Source organism: Polypterus senegalus, chromosome 3 (assembly GCF_016835505.1).
Source record: "Polypterus senegalus isolate Bchr_013 chromosome 3, ASM1683550v1, whole genome shotgun sequence".
Classification (NCBI taxonomy): Eukaryota; Metazoa; Chordata; class Cladistia; order Polypteriformes; family Polypteridae; genus Polypterus; species Polypterus senegalus.
Genome location: NC_053156.1, coordinates 34,986,487 through 34,999,006, shown reverse-complemented (window position 1 = coordinate 34,999,006; position 12,520 = coordinate 34,986,487). Strand labels below are relative to the sequence as shown.

The 12,520-nt window shown below is 40.1% G+C and overlaps 1 protein-coding gene across 1 annotated transcript in view; it reads right to left on the bottom strand.

Annotated features, from left to right (window-relative positions):
- Nucleotides 1-6,839: 6,839 nt before the first annotated feature.
- The window catches only part of nlgn2a (neuroligin 2a), a 604,796-nt gene continuing 599,115 nt past the window's right edge, over nucleotides 6,840-12,520 (bottom strand). The window contains exon 9 of the mRNA XM_039746931.1: nucleotides 6,840-10,423. Within this exon, the coding sequence (XP_039602865.1) occupies nucleotides 9,616-10,423 (808 nt within the window). The 3' untranslated portion in view covers nucleotides 6,840-9,615. The remainder of the gene's footprint in view (nucleotides 10,424-12,520) is intronic.

The window sequence follows — 12,520 nt, the reverse complement described above, 5'->3', positions numbered from 1 at the left end:
TCACTGCAAAGGCAGCGCCCACCACCTTTATATTTTAGATTGTGCAGTTATGTCCTTCTCAGTGCCATTGATTGCTGTGGTGTAAAAACCTTTATTCTAAGTGCTGTTTGGGTTTCATTTTATTTTTCTGAAGTTTGCTCCACTCTATGAATTTCTGGCATCTTGATTAGAGATCGGACTTGCTTTCTTTGGGTTGCCTTTTCAGGCATATTCTTATGATTTATTTTGGCCTTTTTCCATGCCTTACTACTTTTTGCACTTGTTTTGTTTATTTGATAAATTCTTTAATAATAAATGCACATTGTTTTGTTTTTTGTTCTTGTAAGCCATAGGTTTGCAGTAATACTCTCTAATTCTTTTTAATCCTTTTGAACTTCTATAGCCCTAAGTTTGTCCTGTGCTGGCCTAGAAGCCTGCCATTTAAATTTGGGGACTGGCTAGTTGGGGTGAGGCCTATTTTCTGAGGCCGACTAGTGAATTTCTGATCTGCCCTCTGCCTGTTTTCAATGTTAATGCCTGAACCACATTTTGAGCCTTTGCTGGCTTTGAGGCCTGCTATTTAAGTTTGGGGACTTAATGCTGGCCAACTGAATAAATATTTAAAGAGCAAACCAGAAAAGAAACGCAAAAAGTCAAAAACGGATGATTGAAAAGAATAAAAACAATGCAGCCAAAATGCTAGATGAAAATCGAGGTTAGAGATATAAAAAACAATTGTCAGGAACCTGCAAAATCTATTCAAAAGCAAAGACTTCTCAAAGAAGGTCTAACAAAGGTTTATTATCAACAGCTCAGATAAAGACATGGTGAAATGGGTGACCTTTAAAACACATCACAGCAATTACCTATGGGTTGTGACCTCAGGAAACAAACTCTCTAATGGTAGGAAAAGTCACCTAGGTAATGGGAATAAAACAGACAAGATAGCTGCCAGAATTAAATAAAACCCTCAAAAATATCAGGGGCTAGGCTGTGTGGGGTGAGGCCTGTTTTTGAGTCCGATGAGTGAACTCCTGGTCTCGTTTCTGCTTATTTTGAACTGTTAAACCCTGATCCCCTTTTTTTATTCCTTGCTTGCCTTGAGACCTGCTGTTTAAGTGTGGTGTCAGGTTGCCTAGGGTGAGGTCTGCTTCTGAAGCAGACAAGTGACGTTTTGATCTGCTATTTGCTAATTTAGAGACCCACTCACCCAATTGTGCCATTTTTGTGCTAGGTATTAAGACGATGGTCAAAAGAATCGGCAGCTTAAAGTTGGGAAGACATGAACATTTAATGTTAACAAGTTAAGAAGGATAATCCTTAGGAATCATCAAAACAAGCAAAAGTCTGTAAGGTTAGGCAGAAATGCCAGAACATCGAAGCTGAAGTCAAAGAAAAGTTTTACATGTGCAATTCCCTCTTTTGAGAAAGTAATCGCTCTGTTGAATACATCGTGGAAATCGTATCATCAAATATTTCGAAAAGCATTGGTGTCACATTTTGTGAATGTCAAAACCACATGGCTGCAATGTGGTAATGCCCACAAAAAAATCATGCAATACAATGGCACCCACAAGTTAATTTTACATGAAAATAATGCAAAATGGTCCCATCAAGTCTCTAACAAGTGTAGCAGTAAAAAGTAAGGCTATGTGGGGAAAATAAAACTTGAACTGGGCATAAAAACCCCAAAACACAGCTATAAAAGATGCATTCTGTCTCCTGGAACCTTAGCACAGCATCTTTTATTTTATAAATCGATTAAAAGCGCATGTTTACTTTTATAAACTTCACTGAAAATACATGGCCAAAAGTCCAGACAACATTAGCCCATCAACCAAGGTGAGGAGCATTGGGGATGAGTTGTCCCACTGGTCCTAATTTACCCTCCAAACCAACTGAACACCTGGAAATCAAATGGTGTTCCATAAAACATGTTATGGTGTTTTAAATTACTCCGTGTGCATTCCTGGGATTTGTGAAAAAGTATTATAACAGCAGACAGACAGAAATTCAGGGCAGGGTGGGCTGACAGTTGTTTGTTTTGTAGCTCGATGACTGAGTGACAGCAGCCTGTCTAGTCTAGCAGGGAATGGGAAGGGAAGCATGTCCTTTGTGGTGGCCTGGCTGCAAACCCACAATGTCTGGATTACAGAGGCCGTTTGAAGCAGCTGTGAGCTCATGGGTGTTCACTAAATGCTCGGGCACATAAGGATGTCCTCCTCAAAGCACTGTAGGTGGAGCGCTTCCTGGAGAAGTTAACTGAGCTCTCGATTTCTCACTATTTCTCACTGCCTTTTGCACAGCAACTCCACTACACTCCACCCACCCAGACGCTGCTGACTACACCAGTTGTTCTGTCATGAAAGCACATCTCTGCATATTCGCATTGTGGTAACTGTCAGGCCCCTTTTCTTTCTGATTAGCTTAGAGCATTAAAAGTGGTGTTACTTCCGAGAGCCTTTGTTGTCCAGAAGTGATGTCTGGACTGGGAAAGATCATGTCATTTCACAACATAATGGGAGGATTCAAGAAAAAAGATGAAAACGTTTACAGCAAACTATTAAATAAAATATGGCAACTCTCCAGAGATGTCCACTGATGATGAAACTAAAAAAAGTAGACGAAGGAGATCATGATGGAGTACGGTCTGATTACTAGAGGGTCAGAAAAAGGTGAAGCTAAGCAGCTTCAAAGAACTGCAGTGCCCTCAGGAGCCAGTGGATCCTGGGTCAGGTTGGGAAACCAGAGTCACTAACCCAGAGAAAAGCTGGCTGGTGTCAAAATTCAGATTTATCTCACCTAGCAAATGCCATAAAACGCAGCTGAACAGGAACAACATGTATTCGATAAATGAGGAGATCTAACCTTAAATGTTTCAGTGTGATCGCTTTTTGGGGTGGTGGTGGTGTTCATTTTCGGATTGTCTCCTATTAAAGGATAGCCTTCACGTCACTGTTTGCTACTGCAGTGTAAGTTTAGTGTATTTGTATGGACCGGCAGCAGTTCATTTTTAACGGCATTTATGACTTCCCATGTCGACCCGCCACCCTTTACTCCTCCTCTCATAGACAGCAAGACTGGCTTTCGGTTACCCAAAGAAAAGCACCCGCATTTTTCAACATCATGAAATTAAGAATTTAGGTCATTCACTCAAGAAAACAAACAAACAGGTAACTTAATATTTACAAATGTGTTGTCCTTATACTTAAAAAAAAATGAAAAAGGAAACATAGTCTTGTTTCTCTACTGCCTTGTTTTCCGTATACAACCCAAGTAACAGCACTTTGATGAAAGAAGGGTGGATTCATATCCTATGTGTAGGCATACAAAAAAAAGAAAAGCTTTTTCATGTCTGTCCTTTCCCTTTGCATTTCTATATTTTCCACTTCTCAGTTGTCTTTTTTCATATTAATTTTAAGAGTTCCGAGTAGCTTGTTGTTCCAATCACCATTTAAGAAAAAAATAATAATATATATGTATATATATGTATACAGTATATATTCCATTAATGGGTGACTCGCTGGCCCTGCTCACCTCCAACACCCCAGAGCTCTTGGGGCTTCAGTGCTAGTCACCAATAAGCCACTTCCTCCCCCCAAGACCACAAGACCACTCCCATCCAAATGTCCGTCAATCCGCACATTTCCAATTGCAGCATGAGGAGGGTCCGTCTCTTTATACTGTATATGTATGTATATATATCCATATCAAAATACAAATATATATACATACAAGTCTGTAAACGTTTTGACTCCTCTGATTTAGAAATCGTTTATCTATCAAGCACTAGGGAGAAGAAGCAGTGGCATTTCTCACCCCCCTAATTCCAAGCAAATGGGGGAATTCCGTCCATTTCTGCTCATTAATTGTGTTTGTTTATAGCCCAGCACCAGAAGAGATTGCCAGCTCCCAGATTGTTTGTCCATCTGCGTTGACATTCACTCCACAATTAGATGGCATCAGAGTTCCATGTCTCTTCCAATTTTCGAACTGTTCATTTCCCTAATGCACTTCAAAACTGTGGCTGGAAAGTAAAATGGAGTAAAAGGTGCACTGAAGTGCTCACACCCAGACCAAAGGGAATAACAAAAAAAAAAGAAAAAAAAGACAGAAAAAGACCAGAGGAAAAGAGAAGTACAGAAAGAAAACCTAGGAAATGATCTGATTTGGCACATCTCTTTCATTGTTTTCTGTATACGCACTTAATATCCATGTTTATATATATATATATATATATATATATATATATATATATATATATATATATATATATATATATATATAAAGTGTTTGCAGCTTACATAAAAAAATCAATCAATAATGGGTGAGAAAATAAGAGCTGCTCTGTTGATTAAAAAATGCCATGCTGACATTTGCAGCACTTTTCCACTGGCCAAAAGTTCACAGGCAAATCCCTGCTCGAGAGAAGACTGTAGAGTGTGCTTTGTTTTCGGTGAATTACATATCCCCCAAGCAAGCCCCCTTCTCATCCTCATTCTTCTCAGTCGGTAGTCATTTGTTGCTTTCTTGTTCATGAGATCCCAATAGCTGCTAATCTAAGATGTTACAGTAGACTATTTTATTGCCAGAAACAAAATACCGCAATAACATACATAGGGTAAATGAGTGCCAAAATTTAAATAAAACAAACAAAAAAAATATGAAATAATAGCAGGACAAGTAATTCAACAACAAAGAGTTTATAGCCCACTTTTGTATAGTGTAACGGAAAGGATGAGTGCAGCTTTGGGGAAAAAAAAATCAATTTGTGGATTCCAATTTCAACTGTATTGGAATTTGATGAAGTGAAAGCTGGCAGCTGATCGACGGGGTGAAAATCACAGAGCAACTGAAACAAAAGCCAACTGAGTGGCCACCCAAAACAAAGATCTCATGTGCCAAATGAGGCCGAGCAGAGCACCAAACAGATTTCACTGCACAGATGTTAGAAAAATGATCATGAATACAGTCCATGTACTGAATATTATTACAAATCTAGGAATTCTTGGATTAAAAAACAGTCTTGATAAAGATGTGTATGAATGTTATAATGGGTACATTGTATTTAAAGGTTTTGCCTTGAAGAATGATGGAAGTCATTCTGTGCTTCCAGTGCTTGGCAAGTGTAAATACTGTGCTAAGTTTACATACATGTATCTGTATGTCACACACACACACACACACATATATATACAGTATATATATATATATATATATATATATATATATATATATATCTTATATATAAATGTCTGTCCAGCCCAGAAGTGAGAGTTGGAGTCGGGGTAAGGGCTCCTCCTCTGAGGAAACAGAAAACTTGCTTAGCCGCTAATAACACAAGTGAGGCCAGCATGTCAGCAGAAATGAAACCTCAGAAGAAAGACAACGTCGCTTAACCAGCAATCCGGTATCCCTTTTACTCTTCCTCCAACCCCGCTAATACACAAGTGATGCAGGCACGTCGGCAAATCAAAGTCTCAGATGAGAGCAATAGTTTCTAGGACCCCAGGCTTTTTACAGCATGGGCTTACACAGCTAGTATATATATATATATATATATATATATATATATATATATATATATATATATAAGGGGCAAAACCCTGCGCTTTGCCGCCCAATCCCCAGTTGCAGCCAGTCTATCGCTTGCATTGTGAAGAGGGGTGCTGAATGCACAGTACATTTTATAAAACCCCCTCTTAAATGGTGATACAACTGGAAACAATTTTTTTTTTTTTACCTCCTCCTTGCTCGATCAGCTGCTGGCTTGCTGCTGCTGCTGCCGTGCCGCATGATCTGCATCTCGTGCGGTGCTTCGAACATTTAAAAGCCTGTACAGCAGCTGTCCTGCTCTTTGTCTTTTATTTCTGGCCCCGGGTGTGGTTAAATCTGTTGGCACAAAGTCTGGTCTCGTGGGACATGAGTGCTTGATATTTTTTAGTTTAGAATTTAAAAACGGAATAAGAATCTGGAAATCTAACAACATCACCTTAAAGTTCAATAAATTCTGAAAAGATTGATACCAAACGTATATACGTAGTTTGTAAAATAAGCCTGATTTAAAGTGTGACAAAAAATGTGACATAAAATCGTTACACAAAATCGTTGCACTTTTAGGCTTAGGATTTTATATATATATATAGAGTAGAAATATAAACTCTTTTGGGGCTCCCCCCAACGGGACAGCATGCCAAAGAGCGTCCCAAAGTGCAATTGCTGTGTCTGTGGAAGACAGCATCACCGGGGCAACTACAGGCTCCCAGCGCTGTAGCAGTTCGTCGTGGAAACAAATCTTAAAAGGTTACGGTCACGCTATGAGCACCTGCTGTCAATGGGTGATCCAAGGAATATTGTAAATGTAGGGAACAGGATTTCTTAGCCACGACCCTGCCTGATTGCTGTGTCTGTGTATAGGAGAGTGGCAGATCCCGCTACAATAAATAACTGTTTATTATGCTGTTCCTGTTTCAAGTTGAATAAAGCTGGTTTTGAGACCCAGCCTCGTGTTCTGGGGTGCAAGACAGTGACTCACATTTCACAATATATGGTTTGAAAACAGTGATATAGTTTTCATATTTGTAGCTGGTAATCCACAAAGGGAAAAATGAATCAGGTATCTTAAAATAGAGTCCATTGCAATATATAGCAAATAAGGAAGGGCGGGTAGGTGGATAAGGGGGAAACGGGGATTCATGAGGTGGGGTTCGGAGGGTGTTGGTCATAAAATGAAAATGCCATTAACAGACATTTGGCCATGAAACCAGCATATGCAGGCTTGAAAAGAAGAACATGCAAACAATAAAAAACCCTTTAAGATCAACACCCTCTGAACCCCACCTCATTAACCCAACCGCCTCTCTACATCCACCTGCATTCCACTCCTTATTTGCTACATATTGCCTTGGATTCCTGTACGTCCGTTTTCCTCTGATGATGACTCCTGATAGGAGCTGAAAGCTTAGGAATTAAAGAAAAGTTTCATTTTCTCTGTATGTATATATAATCACTCACAAGTTGTTGTTAGGGGAAACAGGAAGATGATCTAAAAGTTGATGCCGGCGCTAAACTCTTTTCCATTTCCTGTCGTAAAATGGAGGAGATCCTACCAGAGGTATCCTGATGTCACTTCAGGAAGATCATTGGTAGCCCCATCTCCTGCTCCGTTTAAAGAGCATGCTGGCTAGAAGCTAACAATGAGCTCGGACCTCACCTCAGAAACAAAAGTTTTGGTTACAAAGCCATATTTAGTATTTGTGCTATTTTTTTCTAATTCCCTGGACAATAAATAGGGAATTCCATATGATCCCAACACTCTATGATCTCTCTATCTGAATATTTTTTTTATATGCATGTATATATATAATGTATATGGGTAAAAAAATAAAAAGCTAAGGGTTGTGTAAAGTAAGATTTCCCAGTATGAGTGAGTGCAGGTGTGTGATTGAGTTTTTCTGGTGTCCAATCTAAAATGGGCTCCTGCTTGTGAATGATGATGTCAGGGTAGGCCGTTTATGAGTTTATTTCATACAATGGACATTGTTAATTTTGCCATCTTGAACTGTTTTGTTTTTGGCCGAAAATCATGTCAGACATACAGTTCAGCTGGCTGGTATACTGGTAAAGTATAATTCTTAATGATCTGTCCTGCATGTGTTCCCACTTACACAATTCAGAGTGGCAGAGACCCTTCACTGTGCTTTGCAAGTGTAGACATTTTGTGGTCTTCCTGGCAAGTTCCTAGATATTTTCCTGGCTGCATCCACTACTTCGGGCATTCCCACGTGGGGCACCAGAAGTATATTGTGGGTCAGCGGTTTTAGTTTATTTAATAAAAATATCATTAGAGTATCACAACAATTTGGACGAGAGCAGGTCATTCTGGACCACAAAGGAGACTATTTTCTAGTCACCTAACATTTCAAAATTTAATCAAGAGATTTATTACCTTCTATAGCACTGGGTAACTTATTCTATGTGACAAGTCTCTGTGTGAAGAAAGACTTTACTACATTGTGGCGATCAACTTTGTACCCTTGTCCTCTAACAGACACAATTATGCTTGTATGAAAATGTGCTATGGAAATAAATGTTGTTGTTTTGTAAGTTGCTTTGGATAAAAGGATTTGCTAAGCAAATAAATGTCGATGTTTGTGTGAAATGTCCCCTTAGCCAGTTTTGGGGTGAAGAGCTCATTTTAGACGATCAGTGGTTATCCCACCTACTAAGACCTCTCCTCATTTTAAACACTGTAAATTCAAAACCTTCAGCTCCTTTGGCCAGTCCTTTTTTTTTAGCTTATCCTGCAGTCCTGAAACAGCCGACTTGCTCTTCTAAGGACTCTCTCGAGCTCTGCTATATCTCTTGTTCTGGTATGCAAACCAAACCTGCACACTGTGAAATGACATAAGTGCACACACGTGCTTATGTGTTGTTTTTAACATCCCAAATATTTTTTTGTACTCGTTCATTACATATTCCGTAACCATGAAATCAATCTTAAGGGACACTAGATTAGTCTGTTCAGTTGCCCTTTGATTCTCATCCAACATTCATCAGCTAAGCCATAAAAATGGCCAAGAATGGGTAGCAAATATGAAAAAAAACAAACTATATAATCAAAATTCCCAACCATAACTTGATTAACCTCGAGGGAAGTAAACGTGTCCATGTTATTAATTTAAAGTGAAGCATAACTCCCTGCCTTTTCTCCTTTAAGAATATTTCCATGCATATATTAAAACAAGAGCAATCCTTTGTTATTTTTTTTTACCTCTTTTGAATGAAAAAAAACAAACAAACACAAGATTAATAAGTTTGGCACTTCAAAAACAAAATCTGCAGCTAATTCTATGGCCTGAATATCATTACATACCACCCCCCCCCACCCCCCACCATTCCCAGAAAAAAAGTAAAGGCTGGAATGAAAATCCTTGGCACCAAGAATGCTGGTCTATCCAAATGATAGGCTCGCCTTTACCGTGTATTTTTGGGCCCAATTAACTCAAATCTGGAAAAAAAAACAGTCCATGATAGACAGGTAGCTGCTGAAACTGAAAAAAAAGAGAATAAAATGAATAAAAACCAATGCACAAGATTAAAAATGAAAAGCTAAAACACCAGAGAATGTGGGGGCAATTAGAATTAGATAAGGGTTTCCTGCTGCAGTCCCTAACAAGCCTTTATCTAGAAGGAGACAAAGCGGGTGATACCAAATGCATCTCTTCAATATTATTATTATTTTTTACAAAATTCTTGTTTTTTATCTTGTTTTTTGGCAAACATGCACAAGTCAAAACCTTTGTCAAACACTAGCACAATGTTTTTTTTTTTTTTGTTTGTTTGTTTAGATCCCTTATATATATTTTTTTTTCAAAAATATTTCTTTCATCTGGTCTGGTCTCAAAAACATAATGGATATAGGGGTCGGGGGGCAGGGTGATACGTATAACCAGGGAGAAAGAAAAAAATAAAAATTTATATGGCCAAAAAAAAAAAAAAACAGAAAATCAAAAAAAAAAAAAAAGTTCCAGAAAAAGCAGAAAAGATCTGCTTTGGTCTGCAGATAAAAAAGGCGGTCCTGTACATATCCTCCAGAATACGAAATAAAGGGTCTCTGAAGTCGGAGTCTAGTGGCTATACCCTGGTCGTGGAGTGCGGGTGCGGGAGGGTGTTATTATGCCCAGTGGCAGGGTAAGTATTAAACGCATGGAGAGGCTGCATGCCAGTGATAGTGCTTGGTATCATGGTGATTGTGTTGGGAGTCATTAGAGGCACGTCATCAGGGGCCCTACGCAGTGCCAGCGTATAATCCGGGGGGCAGGCAGGTCGTAGGATCTCGTGGGGCCGCAGAGGCTCCAAGTCGTGGGTCTCGTGCTCCGAGTGCTTGATCTGCAGGGACATGATCTCTTCCTCCTGGCTGTGGGCGAGATCGTTGGCTGGGTTCCTCTGGGGGCTTAGGCGCCGCCGCAGTTCGTGTCTCTTATCCCGCTTGTAGTAGAGGGCAGCGAAAGCCAGAATGTTGAGGAAGAGCAGCGAGGCGCCCACGGCCACCGTGACGCTGAGCTCTGTGGAATAATCCCGAGTGTCCCCAGGGAACTGCGGGTAGGGAGGGCGGTCCGGCCTTTCGTCATCATCGATGGGCAGCGTTGGGTAGGGGTGCCGGCTAGAGCTGGGGCCTTTAATCCATGTCGGCCTGGAGCCAGTTGGAATGCGTGGGGTGGTGGAGGTGTAAGGGCCTTCGTGGAGGTTATGAAGGTGCGGGACCAGCTCCAGCCAGAAGGCCACCTTGTTGGCACGATAGTTATCTCGCACCCTTGGCTTCAGCCCGATATGGAGATACTGTTTTTCCTTGGAGTTAAACTTTGTCCAGATGACTTCCTCGAAACGGTTTGGCTTGGTGTGGATGAACTTAGTGTCCTGAGGCACAGGGAGGTTGGGATCCCTATGGGAGGAAAAGACAAATGCAGGTGAGATCAGGCATTAGAAAACTGCATTGTAACAAACATCAGAGATGCAGAACAACTGAAGCAAAGGGACTTGGGAAAGACAAGAAAGAGGCAACGGTGTCGAGTGAATGGCAAGACAAGAGAAGGCATGGAATAAATATGAAGAACAACAGATGAGCAGACAAACAATGGCACAGGGCCTTTCTATCATGAATAACAAGTCCAGATATACTGCATATGATGTAAGTCTCATTGTTAAAAGAGAAAGAATAAATCAGCAAACATACAAATATGCAGCGTGTGTCCAGCCTGGACCCACTGTACTAATTTCTTTTATACTTTGAGAAACCTCAGTCACACCACAAAACACCAATTTAAATCTTCTAACTGATGTAAAACATGCATGTTCATTTTATTCTTCTCTTTGCCACACTCCTATACATCTGAAACTGGAGAAGCACATGGGCAGCAGTTGTTGTCTCCAGTTTCATCCAGTGTAGCTTAGAAAACGTTTAGAGTTCTTGAGGTCACTTGGTGGCCTCCCTGACTCATTGTCTTCTTGCACCATCAATCATTTTTTGTGGATTGACTGCTCTAGGTAGATTTGCAGCACTATCGTACTCTTTCTATTTATACATGATTGATTTTAATGGATATTCAAGACAGGTGGTCTCCATTGAACTAATTCTGGAATTTCTAAAACTAATTGGCTAAACTGGTGATGATTTAAGGATGCCATACTAAAAGGGGTGGGAGATACTCATGAGATCAGTTCATTTGTATTTTATGTTTGCAATTAATTTAGATCACTTTGCAGAGAACTATTTTCACTTTGACATTAAAGAGTCTTTTTCTGTTGACCAGTGTCAAAAAAACAAATTAAATGCACCGTATAAGAATAAATTTCCCAGGAGATGAATACTTTCTATAGCACTGTACATACCAAGATATATGCACAAGAGTCACATCTATATAATGAAGAAATCCTCTCAGAGTACAGCATTAGGGTTTAAAAATATATTAAAGGGAGAATTCAGCACACATGTGCTATATGAGACACACCCTGCTAGCATTAAAAACCCTTAATTTTCATTTTGGTTCAAGTTTTGTCATGTAAGGGTCCTAGGGTGACCCTGTTTTATCATTTAGACTCTTTGTTATATAGACAATAACAGAATGGCCCAAATCCCATCCTCATCACCAACTGAATTGCTATGGCAATACACTACAAAGCTTCTCAGGTCGAAGATTTGAATTGTGGTGAACTGCTGATGGTGAGATGCAAACTCAAGATGTCTGGCTCAGAAGTGGCTTCGATACACTATGAGCTAATAGGAGAGCTCATCAGTCTGCCACTCTGAGACCAACTCCTCACATTGTGATTGGAACACTATCTTGGGACACCAACTAAACTCTCTCTCTCTGTTAGTCCCAATCTTTCTGTGCAGCTTCATTCTTGAAATTTCTCACAATGCAAATCCCATCCTCATTGCCAAGTGAATTGTAATGAACTCACATCATGAACTATCTCAGTTCAAAGATTTGCATTGTGATAAACTGCTGATGGTGAGCTGCAAACCTGTGATGTCTGGCTCAGAAATGGTCTTGAAACAGCATTGGCTGATAGAAGAGCTCATCAGTCTGCTGCTCTGAGACCATCACTGAACAATGCGAACTAAGCACCTTCTTGTGACATCAGCTAATCTCTCTGTTACTCCCATCTTTCTATGCAGCTTCTTTCTTGATTTTCCTACAGTGCAAATCCCATCCTCATTGCCAAGTGATTTGCCATGTTCTAACACCATTAAGCATTTCAACTTAAAGATTTGCACAGTGGTAAACTGTCAGTGGTCAGCTGCAAACAAGCAATGTCTAGCTCAGGAGAGGTCTACCTGCAGCATGAGCTGATAGGATAGCTCATTGAACTGTTGCTGTGAGACCACCACTGCACACTGTGATTGGAACACTTTCTGGTGACTTCAGCTAATCTCTCTCTCTGTTAGTCTCCATCTTTCTGTGCAGCTTCATTCTTGAATTTTCCACAATGCAAATCCAATCCTTGTTGCCAAGTGAATTGCCATGGACTCACACCA